A 16,384-nucleotide genomic window follows, 5' to 3' on the forward strand; every position below is an offset into this window, starting at 1 on the left:
CAGAGTATATATTGTCTTGTCACTTAGCTGTCTCTGAGGGGCTCCCAATCTAATCCTTACCATAGTATGTCTATGTATGTATCGTGTAGTGCAGTGCTGTCCAACTGGCGGCCCGCATCCGGTTCCACCAGGTCTTCTGCTGCGGCCCCCCTGCTGTGGCAGTGTTAGCCTCCGTGTCCCCATAGCTTTTTTTTTTTTTTAAACTTTTCCCCCATTCCTCTGATATAATGTAATAATAAATTACAGCCCCCCTCCGCTAATCTCCCCTAGTTCCCCCATGCAGCCGCCGCCTCAACTCTGACCGGCGGCGAGCAGGAGATAGGAACCAGCTACACCGCGCACGGCAGCCGCACGGGGGACTTTAAATGCGGGACGTGACCGATGATGTCACTTCCTGCATTTAAATTCACAGCGCGGCTGCCGAGCGCTGGTGTGGCTGGTTGCTATCTCCTACCCGCGGCTGATCTGAGGTGTGGCGGCGGCAGCACGGGGGAACGAGACGAGAGGAGCGGAGCGGAGGGGGGCTGGAAATATTACATTACAGCAGGCAATCTGACAGCGATTTGTGGGGACATCTGCAGCCAATGTAAGTGCATTTTGTGGGGACATCTGCAGCCAATGTAAGTGCATTTTGTGGGGACATCTGCAGCCAATGTAAGTGCATTTTGTGGGGACATCTGCAGCCAATGTAAGTGCATTTTGTGGGGACATCTGCAGCCAATGTAAGTGCATTTTGTGGGGACATCTGCAGCCAATGTAAGTGCATTTTGTGGGGACATCTGCAGCCAATGTAAGTGCATTTTGTGGGGACATCTGCAGCCAATGTAAGTGCATTTTGTGGGGACATCTGCAGCCAATGTAAGTGCATTTTGTAGGGACATCTGCAGCCAATGTAAGTGCATTTTGTGGGTCCATCTGCAGCCAATCTGACAGCATTTTGTGGGTCCATCTGCAGCCAATCTGACAGCATTTTGTGGGTCCATCTGCAGCCAATCTGACAGCATTTTGTGGGTCCATCTGCAGCCAATCTGACAGCATTTTGTGGGTCCATCTGCAGCCAATCTGAGTGCATTTTGTGGGTCCATCTTGCAGGAGATCGCGCGATCTCCGCTTGGCTTCAGTCTCCCATCGGCTATCGCTGTTAGACTGTTAGACAGCGAAACTGCCGTCTAATTACCCCGTACAGCACTGCGATCTGTGTGACACGGCTGTCTCCTCCAGAGGCAGGGAAGTGATTGGCTGTGACAGCCGATCACGCTGATTGGCTGGCAGGGGGAGGGAGGGAGAGTGGAACATAAAAAAAAAATGAAATTTAATAGTAAAATAATACAATAAATATTTACTTAAAAAAAAAAAAAACAGGGGAGCGATCAGATCCCACCAACGGAGAGCTGGTGGTTTCACTTGTGTGCTAAGTTGTGTGGCCCTGCAGTGAGCCCTTAAAGCTGCAGTGTGTCCCCATGTGCCTCGTTATATCCCTCTTGTCCATCCTGTGCCACCATGGGCCTCGTTATGTCCCCCTTGTCTATCTTATGCCACCATGTGCCTCGTTATGTCCCCCTTGTCTATCTTATGCCACCATGTGCCTCGTTATGTTCCCCTTGTCCATCTTGTGCCACCATGTGCCTCGTTATGTCCCCCTTGTCTATCTTATGCCACCATGTGCCTCGTTATGTTCCCCTTGTCCATCTTGTGCCACCATGTGCCTCGTTATGTCCATCTTGTGCCATCTTGTGCCACCATGTGCCTCGTTATGTTCCCCTTGTATTGTGCTGAGTAAGTGTAGAGTTTACAGTGCAACGGAAGCAGCAGTGTTTGTCTCACCTGCTCCGCAGGCGCTTGCAGCGATCAGCGACGTCTTCTCTATCTCACATCTTGTCTTGATCAAGTCCTTATGTGGGACAGGCACTAGGAGGAGCCGGGAGAGAGAGTACATTGCTGATTGCTGCAGGTGTCCATGGAGCAGGTGAAACACACACTACTGTTTCCGCTGAGCAGTTCACTCTGCGATCTGAACGGGGCTGTGGAAGTACAGAATGGAGTTCCTGTCAGCGGCTATTTTGTTAGTCGGGGACTCCCTGTATTCGGACCATAAGACACACAGACTTTTCCCACCATTTTTGGGGGAGAAAAAGTACATCTTATGGTCTGAAAAATACAGTAAATGTTGCTTAAAATCTTATGTGCACTCAGAGGAGAAGTTTCACTACAACAGCCATAGGCTACCAGAGAGGAGCAATACAGTACTGGGACAGTCCTCCCATGCATTCAGTGCAACCCTTACTTGTGTCCTGTGCAGAGGTTTGTGCACAGAAGAATGAGGTTGATTTGATGACTGGCAATACATTGCATTTCTCTGTGTTGTAACACAGTAGACAGAACAGCAATAAACGTGAAGAGATCCAATGTAACTGCTTAGACAAGTTCTGGATGTCCACTGTGAAACTGTCCTAATTCTTACTATTGAACATACTATTATGTTCTACAATGATGTTGATCTATTGTAATTATGTACTATAATACAGTAGAAACAACCGTTGACCAAGCAGTGTGGCACAGGTTTAGGAATGTAATTCTGTCCAGATATTTATGTACTCGGGCAGATATATTTAAATGCTGCACTCTGCAAATTTATAGCACACAGCTGTAGATAAATACTATAAACTTTGTATTGTGTGCTGAGTTTTCCCATATTTTGTGTTGCAGAATATTGGCTGTCTGAGCTGGAAGAACTCAAGTCATCCATCCGGAGGGCACTTGTGTTGCTGATTGATGCCGCTGAGAGTTATTCCAAGGTAAACCGGCCAGTCCTGGCTGTACTGTGCTTTTCCTGGAATTGGGAAATATTTTGGCGAGCAGCTGTGAGTGCATCAGTTCTGTTTTTATAAAATATAATATACGAGTGGATCCCTAACAATACATGATCAGTGAAAACCTAAACATTTCAAACGTCAAGACAAACACATTGTATTATTTTAACTCCATTACGGGCAGGGGAGCCTTTATGCATAGGCAGTACAGGCCATTGCCTGGAGTGCCATTGGTCCTGGGGGCGTCATGTTGCTGTATTAAACCCTGCCCCCAAATGAAGCCCCACCCCATGTGTGTTCTATTACTTGCTTCTGCTGCATCTACTTGGCATAAGTTGCAGGAAGCTGCCACCTTTGTGCCTTGTACAACCTTCGTTCCGCATTTGTGCCTGCTTCTGTCCCTTTTGTGCTTCCTTCAGTCCCTTGTGCCATGTCTGACCCCCTGTTTGTCCTTCTGTCTCCCTTTGCACCTCTTTCTGTCTTTATGTGCCTCCTTCAGTCCCCCTGTGCCACCTCTGCTTCCTTCTGTGCCCCTTTGTGCCTCCTTCTGTCCCCCTGTGCCACCTCTGCTTCCTTCTGTGCCCTTTTGTGCCTCCTTCTGTCCCCCTGTGCCCCCTTCTGTCCCCCTGTGCCTCCTTCTGTCTCCCTGCACCTCCTTATGTCCCCTTTGCCTTTCTTTGTCCCCTTGGGCTACCTCTGCCCCCCTATTCCTACTTCAGTCCCACTCTGCCTCCTTCTGTCCTCCTGTGCCTCCTTCTGTCTCCCTTTGTGCCTCCGTTTGTCTCCATGTGCCTCTTCAGTTCCCATGTGCCACCTCTGTCCCCTGCGCCTTCCTCTGTCCCCCTGTGCCACATTGTGCCTTATTCTGTCTCTCTTTGGCTCTATCTGTCCACTTCTGTCTCCCCGTGCCTTCTTACACCCCCCTCTGCCATCTTCTGTCCCCCTTTTGTGCCTCCTACTGTCTCACTGTGCCTTTTTTCTGTCCCCCTGTGTGCCTCCTTCTGTCCCCTGTGTGCCTCCTTCTGTCCCCTGTGTGCCTCCTTTTTGTCCCCCTGTGTGCCTCCTTCTTTCCCTTTGTGACTCCTTCTGACCCTCAAGCTTCCTTCTGTCCTCCTGTGCCTCCCTATGTCCCCCTGTGTGCCTCCTACTGTCCCTGTGCCTCCCTATGTCCCCCTGTGCCTCCCTATGTCCCCCTGTGCCTCCCTATGTCCCCCTGTGTGCCTTCCTATGTCCCCCTGTGTGCCTCATTCTGCTCCCCTGTGTGCCTCCTTTAGTCCCCCTATGACTCCTTCTGTCCCCCTTTTTCCCTCTTTCTGACCCTCTTGCAGAGGCACCTGGTTCACCAGGCCGATCAGGTAGTCACGGGTGCTGTGTGGGGGGAGGGGGCGCCACAACGGGGCACAGCTGAACAGATGAGGCTGTTTCTTAACTAGTCCCTCATAACTCACCACTGATCAGGGGATAATTTAGCATATTTACAGTATGTATAAAATTCATTCCATGCCCCTCCCCCAAGAAACATTATTGTATTCACATTTTCACACCTAGTTCACAGTTTTGAATTTTTTTTTTAATTCTTAATAAGGTACAGTTTTTTTTCGGACTATAAGACGCTCCGGACCATAAGACGCACCTAGGTTTAGAGTACAAAAATTGGGGAAAAAATATATACCAAACCTGTTGCATTTATGGTGCAGGAGAGTCTAAGCAACACTGCCCAGCTACATTAACTTACTACACTAATCCCTTCCTGCCCCACCAGCTACACTAACTACCCTAAAGTAACCCCTGCTGCCCCATTTGCTACACTAACTACCCCATGCTAACCCCTGCTGCCCCACTACCTACCCTATGCTAACCCCTGCTGACCCACTACCTACACTAACTACCCTATGCTAACCCTGGTTGCCCAACTAGCTACACTACTAATTAAAGAGTACAAGTTTTCACCTGATCCAGCTCCAGTCCTTCATGTTGTCCTCTGTCTCCAGCCACTACGCATGAAGCCCAGAATATCACTGGGCAGGGAGGGTTACACTGGAAGGTCATTCTGGACTGCACTGGAAGACTGAAACTCTGGGCTTCAGCAGCAGTGCTAACAGCATGCCTCCCAGATCTTCTCCCCCACACCAGCCTGGGACCACGTGTTCCTTCTGTGCTGCACCAGACCCACTGCACCCGCTTGGCTGCGTCTCACGTAGGTAACAGCGGTTTAGCATGGCTCACAGAATTTCGCCCCAGCTCCAGCCTGCAACCACATGATCCTTCTTCTGCAGCGCTGCACCCGCTGAACAGCGCTGCCCGGGGACATTAATCACAGCAGCTCCATCGGCGGTTTCGATTGGCTCACACATCCTCTTCCCTAGCACCAGCTTGCGACCACGTGTTCCTTCTGCACTGCGTGAGCGTGGCCAGACCGCTTGCACCCGCGTACTCTCTTGTAGTTTACAGCGTTGTATGGGGACATTGATACAGCGGATGGGCAGCAGAATGTGCGCGAGCTGCTTGCTTGAGGCTCAACACACACCATACAATCTAGGTTGTTCAATCTTACCACTTTTATGTAGTATAAGAGCTTATCCAATCAATCATCCAAGGTATTTTCAATCTGTTGGCCCTTATACTACATAGATTTGGTAAACCTGTACAACCAAGATTGTATGGTGTGTGTTGAGCCTAAGACGGGATTCTCGGGGAGGAATTCGGATGCATCTTCACTCCAGTTCCTACTTGTGGCGTGGGTAGCCGACGCCACTCAGACACATCTCCAGCGTTTATTCCTCCAGGTGAGGGGGATCGGAGACAGCAGCAGATGGGAATATAGCCTGGGAGCAGCTCAGACACATCGGACACAGTGCCTTCAGCAAGCACCACTCCCTGTGTGGGGGGGGGGGGAGGGGGGCGGGATACAGACAGCAGCCGTGGCCAGTTAAAATCACAAGAACTGACACTTGGTTTGCCTGTGCTGCATGTGCATCTGGCGTGTGCACTATAAAGAACACTTACGGGCTTCTCCGGCAAGCATTCATTCTGCACATTCGGACTATAAGACGCAGGGACTTTTTCTCCCCACTTTTGAGGGAGAAAAAGTGCGTCTTATAGTCCGAAAAATACGGTAAATGGGAAAATACATGATTACATTTTTCATATTTGATGAAGCTGTTCTACAGAAATTCTCATTGGGAAAAATCAGTCACATATTTCAGAGATCTGTTCACAAGAAGTGGGGCTGCCAGGACCATGGGAGTTGCTTATCCAGCTCAAGCTGATCACCTGACACTGGCCGCCTCCTCCCTTTCCTGCCTGTCATGAAGCAGAGGGAGGAGGTGGGTAGGGTAACCTCTTTACACATTGGCTGGTGCCCCAGCTCATCTCTTGGAATATCACATGGGTGATGATTGGATAAGGGGTGGACAAAATGGAGACTGCTGTTCAGTCAGCATCTGATTTTGACAGTCAACGACAACTTTGCAAACCGCGAAAGCTATGCAATATAAAAATGAATACCGGTAATTTTAAAAAAATGGTTTATGAGCAATACACAGTGATTTGTACATTTCAAATTTCAATATGTTCCATGCAATCAGCATTAAAAAAAAATGAGCCTGCACAAGGACTTTAAAATCCATTGTCTTGTAGTTCCTGAAAACCGAGGCTGGTGCTCCAAACTGCCACACTGAACATGTTCCCCTATCCCAATAAATTTTAAAGCTCTACTAAAGCTAGAATAAAATACAAAGAACAAGGCTAGTATTGACTTATTCCACACTGCCTTGCATCTCATCACTCTCCACCATTGGGGGTGGGGGGTGCAGCCTCCTCCCTTTCCCATTTGAGGCAGGAAGGTGTTGCAGTCTGCAGATTCTTTAGGAGCTACATCAAACACAACATTGCCCCAGAAGCCGTTTTCACTGGTGTTTAGTAAAAACAGTTCTGGATAAGTACTTTTGATTGTTTAAAACATATGAATCTTTCTACTGTGAATACTGGTTCCAAAGGGTACTAGTTGAACATTGACATTTTTACATTGGAACCTATTTTTATTCAGCTGTGAAACACTAGTCTAGGGTACATATCCTATTATAAGTATTCCAGTATTCACTATGAACTGATTATTTTTCACTCTGGTTTTCCTGTCTCCATATCCATGTAGGATTCTTGTGTCCGTCAGTCCCTGCGATGTGCCCGTCTCAGCCGCCTTCTAACTCTGCAGCTTCACATGCTGAGCAGCGGCCACAAGACCAGGCTCATCAATCTGAACCGGGAGAGTTTAATGGAGCCAGTACTGACACTGCCGCGATTCTACCAGGTGTGTGTTTGTGTCAGATTTGTAGCCATGTTCCAAATACCCTGAACAAAAGCATAGAATTTGTTTAAGTGCTGAGTTAACTAGTTAAAGTGACATTATGTTGCAGGTGCCTTTTGTGAACTGCCCAAATGATCTTTAAATTAAACGGCAGTGTGGCTTCTGATTTCTGACTCTGACAAGGTATTTCCATCCATACTTACCTGTCCTAACTCCTCTGCCTTGTCCTGAAGTGCCAGTGCTGTGGAAGGGATTCAGGCTCCCACCCACCTTCCTTGGATATGACATAACCTCTCCCCCATGTAACCACTATTCTGCCCTCTACATGGAAATGCCCACACTGCTCGGCACCCCCAGACATACGCATGTGTGACACATGTAATGACGTCCTTGCACACGAACACAGAGATACTGTACATTGGAAATGGAGGGGCATTCACTTAGGGAAGCAGGGGAAGAAATAGGAATTTTAAGACTTTTTTTCACAGAGATGGGAAGGATTCTGTCTGTTACAGACCTTTTATCTGTGCATAAGCTGCTTAGTTCACATCAAATCACATATGTCTGAACATTTGTATAGCGCTTTTCTCGAAGCTGCAGCCACTGGGACATGCTCAAGAGGTCACCCAGTAGTGTTAGGGTGTCTTGCCTTGAACTCCTTACTGAATAGGTCCTGACCCTAGCCAGGAACCCTGGTCTTCCATGTCAAAGGCGGTACTCACACATACATGCACGCGCACACACTTACATACAGAGCCTAAATAGGCTGGGAGTATAGGAATGTGGAGGAGCAACAGCCTAGATCCAGGCACTACGGCTGTAGATGGATACTCAGACAAGTCTGTGCTTCCTAATGTCTTAATATGGGCTGGATTAAGGGAAGCGCGGAATAGGGTTTGACTCAGACAGTATATATGCATATTAACCCTTTGCCCACTCAAACTCATGGTGACTTTCACAGACCACAAAAACGTGCTGTTAGCATTCTTTACTATGGGAAGTGTTTGTTGACAAAGAGACTGCAGAAAAACTCCAGCAATGTCCTTGCCTGTAGCGCAGGCTTCCAAAACTGCAGGTTGCCATCTCCTCTGACAGCTGAGCCTCTGCCCATCCTCTGCAATCTGGACTGTAGAGATAATCTGTGAAATGCTCGTGTTTGTGTGCATGCAGCTTGGAATTATGCCACTGAAATGCACTTACTGCCGATTTGGCTTGGCTCAGCTGTGTGCGATTTGCAGCAAAATTTGCATTGTCAGACAATTAGCATCTTATTGATCTTCTCATCTGATTAGCAGCAGCCCAGGGCTGAGAGCACACTGTGGGGATCTCCATCGGCTAGTCTTGCAACTACTTTTTTTAAAAAGGAACTTAACAGCGCAGAATACCATTTGGGGGACCCTTCTTACTAAGCTATCATATAGTATGGATTTAGGCTTTTCTTTGTGCACCATACTGTATAAATAATCCTTATACATTCACCTAAAGGATTATTAGGAACACCATACTAATACGGTGTTTGACCCCCTTTCACCTTCAGAACTGCTTTAATTCTACATGGCATTGATTCAACAAGGTGCTGTAAGCTTTAGAAATAGGATAGCATCTTGCAGTTGATGGAGATTTGTGGGATGCACATCCAGGGCACAAATCTCCCATTCCAGCACGTCCCAAAGATGCTCCATTGGGTTGAGATCTGTTGACTGTGGGGGCCATTTTAGTACAGTGAACTCATTGTCATGTTCAAAAAACCAATTTGAAATGATTCGAGCGTTGTGACATGGTGCATTATCCTGCTGTAAGTAGCCATCAGAGGATGGGTACATGGTGGTCATAACGGAATGGACATAGTCAGAAACAATGCTCAGGTAGCCCGTGGCATTTAAACTATGCCCAATTGGCACTAAGGGGCCTAAAGTGGGCCAAGAAAACATCCCCAACACCATTACACCGCCACCACCAGCCTGCACAGTGGTAACAAGGCATGATGGATCCATGTTCTCATTCTGTTTATGCCAAATTCTGACTCTATCGAGACTCATCAGACCAGGCAACATTTTTCCTGTCTTCAACTGTCCAATTTTGGTGAGCTTGTGCAAATTGTAGCCTTTTTCCTACTTGTAGTGGATAAGAGTGATACCCGGTGGGGTCTTTTGCTGTTGTAGCCCATCCGCCTTAAGTTTGTGTGTGTTGTGGCTTCACAAATGCTTTACTGCATACCTCAGTTGTAACTGTTATTTCAGTCAACTTTGCTCTTCTACCAGCTTGAATCAGTCGTCCCATTCTCCTCTGACCTCTAGCATCAAAAAAGCATTTTCGCCCACAGGACTGCCGCATACTGGATATTTTTCCCTTTTCACACCATTCTTTGTAAACCCTAGAAATGGTTGTGCGTGAAAATCCCAGTAACTGAGCACATTGTGAAATACTCAGACTGGCCCATCTGGCACCAACAACCATGCCACGCTCAAAATTGCTTAAACCACCTTTCTTTCCCATTCTGACATTCAGTTTGGAGTTCAGGAGATTGTCTTGACCAGGACCACACCCCTAAATGCATTGAAGCAACTGCCATGTGATTGGTTGTTTAAATAATTGCATTAATGAGAAATTGGACGGGTGTTCCTAATAATCCTTTAGGTAAGTGTAAAATAGGCTGTTTATGTATATCTGTACTGTCTATATATGGCTATTTCTGTCTCTTCTAGGCTGCTGTGGTTATTGAAGCCTATGATGTACTGCCAGACTGGGCTGAAATCCTGTACAACAGAGTGGTTGCTGGAGGTGACTTCCAGTATCTAGAAGACGGCAAGCAGCGCCAACTGCTCAATAAAGGAATGTTTGAGCAAATATCCAACAAGTAAGTTACTGAATTGAGGCTATGAGGCTGGACTATGCATTTGATTTCTAACCACCAGACACAGCTAAAGTCTTAGCAGATCCTCTGCTAAGGGGTCTGCTAAGACTTTAGCTGTGTCTGGTTAGAGCTAAAGTCTTAGCAGATCTCATCTGACTTTAGGGGAATAGCTTTATTTACAGAGATTGTTGGCTAGGGTAGCAGCAGCATCCATGTGTAAGAGTGGATCCGAGTATTGTAGATCAAAGAAGGAAGAGAGTAAACTTTCTGTAATTGCAATGTAAAGTCATTGGGAATCGTTAATTTAAAAAAAGTCAGATACTTGAGAGGGAAGGCTCTGGGTCCTAATAAGCCTTCCCTCTCCTCTCCTGTTGCCCGTTCCAGCGCAGGATCCTCCTTAGCAGCATTCGACCAATTCGGTCAAATGCTGCTATCTCCACCGCCGAAGAGAGGCTTCAGAAGTCTGCCCGAGCCCTCTCTCATGCACTCGCACGTGTGCAGTGCGGAGCCTCCTGTCTTTGGGAGGACTCGGCTCCAGAAGACTTCCGAAGTCTCCCGCGGCGGGAGATTTGAACGGAGAAGCTGCCAGCTGCACTGCAACAAAGACATCGGGAGAGGAGAGGGAAGGCTCATTGGGACCCAGAGCCTCCCTTTTCCTTAGGTAAGAATCTGTTTTTTTTTTTTTTTTTATTATAGACCCCCAATGACTTGAAGTCCAAAGCTCTACACCTTTCAAAACATAAATCGGGAAGAGTAAAAAGGCTTGATTTTTATTGATATCTTTGTTCCCATTTAAGGATTTTTTTTTTACCACTTCTTTTCTTAGTAAAGGCTCACATAAGTACAGTTTGGGGGTAAATCTCTCCAACAGGGATTGATAAAATAAAGAATTTGTTTCTGTCTTTAATAACGATTCTAAGCCATTAATTGTCATCACCATGGTGACAATTCATTTAGTGTTCACCAAGCAATTTACCTCATGCAATCCTCAAGTTAAGGATGTATTCCTTAAGTTAACGACTGAATCCCTAAATGAAAGCGGTATTGTCACCATAAAAATCAAATTTCAACAGCAACTGGTCTGAGTGTATTAAGTGATAAAGATGCTAATCCTGCATTCAAAACTTGCAAAACTTTTTCTACTGTTATGGTTTGGAGTTATGACATACTTTAGGAGCACTGGCCCTAGTGCCAAAGAGTTGAATGCTGGGAGTTCTTTTTATCTATAATATATTCCTCTTCCATTTATTTCCCTGCCTAGCTCCTTATCAGAAACACCCCTCTGATTACTTGTGTTTATAAGCAAGGCTGATGTGACTCAGTGATTGGATGTGTAAACAAAAAGACAGTAAAGTTGCTAGTATACACCTCAGTGGGAGTGTCTGAAGACTCTGGGAGGGCAGCTAATGAATACACAATGAGCAAGTGAAGGGAGGGGGGAAAACAAGAGTCAGGGAGGATATGATGTCAGCATTAGCTTGGCAAGATGGCCACTGCCTAGAATAGGATTTTCTGCTCTTCCTTTATAAAATTCACAGGAATCATTACGTGGATAGCACAATACATCTGTTATGTAAGTAGAAGTAGAATTTATCTACTTATATGTGTTTTTTATTTCTAGGTTAGCATGGGTGTCACTTGTTCTTTAAGTAATTAAATTAAGTAAAATATCAATTCACAGAAGTAAAGCAAGAGAAAGTGACATTAAGGTTTGAGAGGATTTATCACCTGTTATTAGAGACTGCAATGTAAGATGTACAATTCTGAGCTGTACAATCAAAATACAGAGCAACCTAAATAAATCCATATCCATGGACAATGAGCACACAGCTTACACAAAAAGAACAGCATCCATGGTTAAAAACCAAACGACCACACACTATGCATAGTGAAAGTACAAAGTTAGCTTTATTAACAGGACGTATCCCAAATATAAAAACAACACGCATCACCAGTGATGCTGGGAGGGGAGGTATAAAAGGTAACACTGATATCAATAAACAATGACAATAACAAAATGCTAGTGGAGGTGGATATACAAAGTTCAAAAACAGATCACTGCATGGATAACTGACTGCCCACATCTCAATCTCCTGGAGTATTGCTATAACAAAGGACGTGTATAATAAACAGCCAGAAATATGAATAAATGAATAAAGTTCTAACCCTTCCACAGCACTGCCCTTCTCAGTCACCGCCGATGTGAAAAGAATTCACATGTATCTCACCCTTACCGGTGCTTCTTCGGAGATAAAGTTAAAACTCGGATAGCCATAAGTATACGCAGGCTGCCGCTACGTAATGCCGGAGGCGTGGCCACACCTCCTGTGCGTCCCTCCGTCATGCGACGATAAGGTCGCATGAACTGAGCGGCGCAAACCCGATGACGCTGTGTGCAGAGGGTCAATGCAGTAGACGGCCGGCTAGTTATAATTAAATAGAATCAAATAAATATGCACAGATGTGTGGTAGCAAAATTAATGATATATATAAATTGATAATAATCATTGACATAATAAAGTAAAAGCGGAAGTCCGTTCCAAGTTAAATACATTTCCCGATTAATGCCATCTAGTCGGTAAAACTGATACTACAAGAAGAGAACTGATGATGGAATCTAACAACTTATGAATGGGAACCTCTGGAGACATCTAGTGGTCAAGATAGAGAATACATACAAGCAAGAAGAAATAGCCTAGCAATCTATACACAGTTATAAATATCATTCAATAAATATAAATCTAAAAATAAATAATTCATAAACTCGCTAACTGGCGTGCTGAATAAAGTGCTAATCATAAAGTGCAAAAGGGAGGTAGAAAAATATCTTGAATTAAAGAACATCTTCGAACTTGAATCATCCATGGTGTGATAGTAGATTTCTGGGTGTCAATCGAAAGTGCTCATGCTTGATACAATCTATGTGTACTAAAAATATAGGGAAAAAAGGAACAAATGAATAATGGTGTAAAAATTTAACTGGAGAACATGTTCCCAGCATACAGTGAACACTATGTGATAAAATCGTGCAGTTGCAAAAGTGTGACTGCCAGCTGTCAGTACTGACTTCCGACATGCTGAAAACAATGGTGATCCAGTTGTTGCATACAAAGTAGGGTAAAAAGCATCGGCACTAAATGCAGCAGGGAGGATATAACCACAAATGGTCGTGATCCAGTTGTTGGTACTTGCTTCCAACAAACTGGAAAAACACAAACAAAAAAGTGACAGTGTAAGAAGACTGTAAGGTCACATGAATAAACACAATGTGAGTGAAATGTGAAAAAATGAAGCATATTGTGTGATGGAGAAGATTTATGCACACCCACACAAAGCCATGACCGGACTTACAGCGGTCCACCAGCACACACAAGAAAATGATAAGATTCCCCCCTCCCTGCGGCGTCCGCCCAGCCCCTCCGATCGCCGCCGCGACGTCTTCCCATAAGGAAATCCCGTTCTGATCGGGATTTCCTTTAGGGCATCCCCGTCGCCATGGCAATGATCGTGATGACGTCATCGATGTTGTGATGTCATCGGGAGTCCCGATCCAACCCTCAGCGCTGCCTGGCACTGATTAGCCAGGCTGCGCACAGGGTCTCAGGGGGGAAGGGGGGAGGGGCGGCAGGTAGCAGCGCATCAGCAGTGGCGATCAAGGTAGACACGCAGCTAGCAAAGTGCTAGTTGCGTGTATTAAAAAAAATTATGAAAATCGGCCCACCAGGGCTTGAGCGGCGCCCTCCGGCGGTAATGACGAGCTTCCGGCGGTAATGGACGAGCTGAGCTCGTCATTACCGCCAAGGAGGTTAAAGTGAACCTCCGGACTAAAAATCTACTCAGCAGCACTGAAAAAGGTTTGGTGTTTCTTTAACAGTTTCACAGCATCAGAACTTTGTTTCTCTTATACAAGCCTCATTTTTAGCTGCACAGAAAAAACTGCCCAGGCTTTTTTCCCCTGATGCTGTGCAAAGCATGATGGGATTTCTGATATTGTTGTTCTCGTTCTGCTGTTTTGGTGCAATTTTTTTTTTCATTTTAAATTTGACATTTGAAGCCTAGCGTGTGCAGCTGGGAGGGGTAATCAGGACACAGGACAGTTGGAACTGTGTCTCCTGCTCCTTGTCACCTCCTTTCAACCAAAAAGATGGCAGCCCCCATGAATCACAAACATTTGCCTGTTCTTTTAAAACAGGGTGAGTAAGAGATTATATTACCTATCTATGCTAATGCACATAACTAATGTAACTTGATGACAGTATGTTTGTTTAGGCTGAAGTTCCCCTTTAAGATCTAAGAACTCAATTTCTTGCGCACTGATGTTGTATGTAAGGAGAATGTTCAGATCGTTGTGGTTTAATACTTCAAAAAATTCCACACATGTATGTTGGGGTCCTTGCCAAATGAATAAATCGTCAATAATCCTGAACCACCCCAAAATATAGGGGGTGGAACCGGCTCATCGATTCAGACCAAACAATCTCGCGCTCCCACCATCCAAAGAACAGGTTGGTGACCGAGGGGGCACACTTCGCCCCCATGGCCACCCCCCTGACCTGGAGGTGGAAGCGCGAGTCAAACACGAAAACATTGTGTTTCAATACAAATTCCAACAACGATAATATAAACAGCCTCCGGGAATCAGGAATATTACCCATATCTAGAAAGTAACTCACAGCTCGCAAACCTATGTCATGACTCACATTGGAGTAAAGCGATTCAACATCACATGTAATTAATAGAGCATCATCAGGAACATTTAGACAATCAATGTGTCTCAATAGATCACCTGTATCACGAATATATGAATCTAGGGATGTTACAAATGGCTGTAAATGATAATCAATAAATTGGCAAGCATGTTCAGTCATGCTGCCAATCCCCAATATTATGGTGGTTGTTGCAAATTCTTATGTATTTTTGGCAACATATAAAATGTTGCCATTACTGGTTTTTCTCTCCATAAAAATGTATTTTCTTTATCAGTAATCGCACCTTCATATTTGGCTGTATCTAAAAGATTCTTAAATTCACGCTGAAAAATTTAAATGGGATTTTCTCGTAATCTGCGATAAAATGATTGGTTGTTCAATTGTTTGTGAGCCTCCTCTAAATAAAGTTCAAGGGGCCAGATAACCACGTTCCCTCCTTTATCAGCCTCCTTAATGATGATGTCTTTTCTTGTACTCAATGTACTGATTGCTCTCCTTTCTTCTAATCTCAAATTGTCAGCAACTATGGCATGCTTATTTCCCAAGCTTTGCAGATCTTTACAAACCAGGTTGAAAAAGGTCTTTATCTTGTTACTGAAATACGGTAAAAACTTAAAGGGAGGTTTAAAGGTGACATAACTCCCCTGTTCATCCTTCTCATTTAATAGGCTTAGTAGATCGTCAAGGGCCTATCGATTTATTGATATCAGTGTTACCTTTTATACCTCCCCTCCCAGCATCACTGGTGATGCGTGTTGTTTTTATATTTGGGATACGTCCTGGATGCTGTTCTTTTTGTGTAAGCTGTGTACAATTCTGAGCTGTCTGCTTTATTTTCTGGTATTTTGTGCCGAAAGTGAAACTGTATACAGAGAGAAACACACACAGCCTGCTGCTCACAGAGAGGAAAGCAAGACATCAAGCGTATGTACACACACACGCGCACGCACACACACTCAAAGTTGTTTAGGTGATACCTTTAATGACTAACTGTACAAGATTTCTTTGCAAGCTTTCGAAACTTACGTTTCTTCTTCAGGCCTGTTTCAGAACTGGATCAGAGCTCTGATCCAGTTCGCAAAGAAATCTTGTACAGTTAGTCATTAAAAGGTATCACCTAAACAACTTTTGTTGTTATGTCTTCGGATTCTCTCCATGACTAATACCGGACCACACGCAATAAGATAACACACTCTCTCTTTTAAAGCTTATTAGTACATGTTAATTAAGGGGCCCATACACTGGTCGACTTCAGCTTTCGATTGTCGATCAGTTGGTCGATTTGTGGCCGATTTTGATCTATTTGATCTATATGACAGGATTTAAGATCTAGGTCGTTCTGCTGTTGGCAGCAGATCGATGGCCCATAGATTTGCATTTGATCTAATGGTCCAATAATGCATTTAGATCGATTTCCAATAGATTTCATCAGATAGATTCCTGTCAGATTCAACTTGACTGGCATCTGACAGAAATCTGATGGTCGAATCTGCTGCAAATCTATAAGTGTATTGTGACCTTAAAGGTGGCCATACACTCGTTAGATTAGCAGCAGATAGATCGCCAGATAGATTTCTGATTTTTACTAGGAACAGATTTCCAATAGATTTCAGTTTGAAATCTATTGAAAATCAATCTGATGGCATTTTTTTGCCATTCAGATTTCCATTAGGGCCAATGCAAAATGATAAGCAATCTCAACAGA

General features: G+C 44.9%; 2 protein-coding genes across 2 annotated transcripts in view; one reads left to right on the top strand and one right to left on the bottom strand.

Annotated features, from left to right (window-relative positions):
- Window positions 1–16,384, bottom strand: part of CIAO2A (cytosolic iron-sulfur assembly component 2A) — a 142,498-nt gene that overhangs the window by 91,688 nt on the left and 34,426 nt on the right. The gene's annotated exons all lie outside the window — the stretch shown is intronic.
- The window catches only part of SPG11 (SPG11 vesicle trafficking associated, spatacsin), a 90,243-nt gene that overhangs the window by 68,465 nt on the left and 5,394 nt on the right, over window positions 1–16,384 (top strand). Inside the window, exons 38-40 of the mRNA XM_068275076.1 lie at window positions 2,707–2,795; window positions 6,964–7,119; window positions 9,822–9,973. Of these exons, the coding sequence (XP_068131177.1) occupies window positions 2,707–2,795; window positions 6,964–7,119; window positions 9,822–9,973 (397 nt within the window). The remainder of the gene's footprint in view (window positions 1–2,706; window positions 2,796–6,963; window positions 7,120–9,821; window positions 9,974–16,384) is intronic.

Source organism: Hyperolius riggenbachi, chromosome 3, assembly GCF_040937935.1.
Source record: "Hyperolius riggenbachi isolate aHypRig1 chromosome 3, aHypRig1.pri, whole genome shotgun sequence".
Taxonomy (NCBI): Eukaryota; Metazoa; Chordata; class Amphibia; order Anura; family Hyperoliidae; genus Hyperolius; species Hyperolius riggenbachi.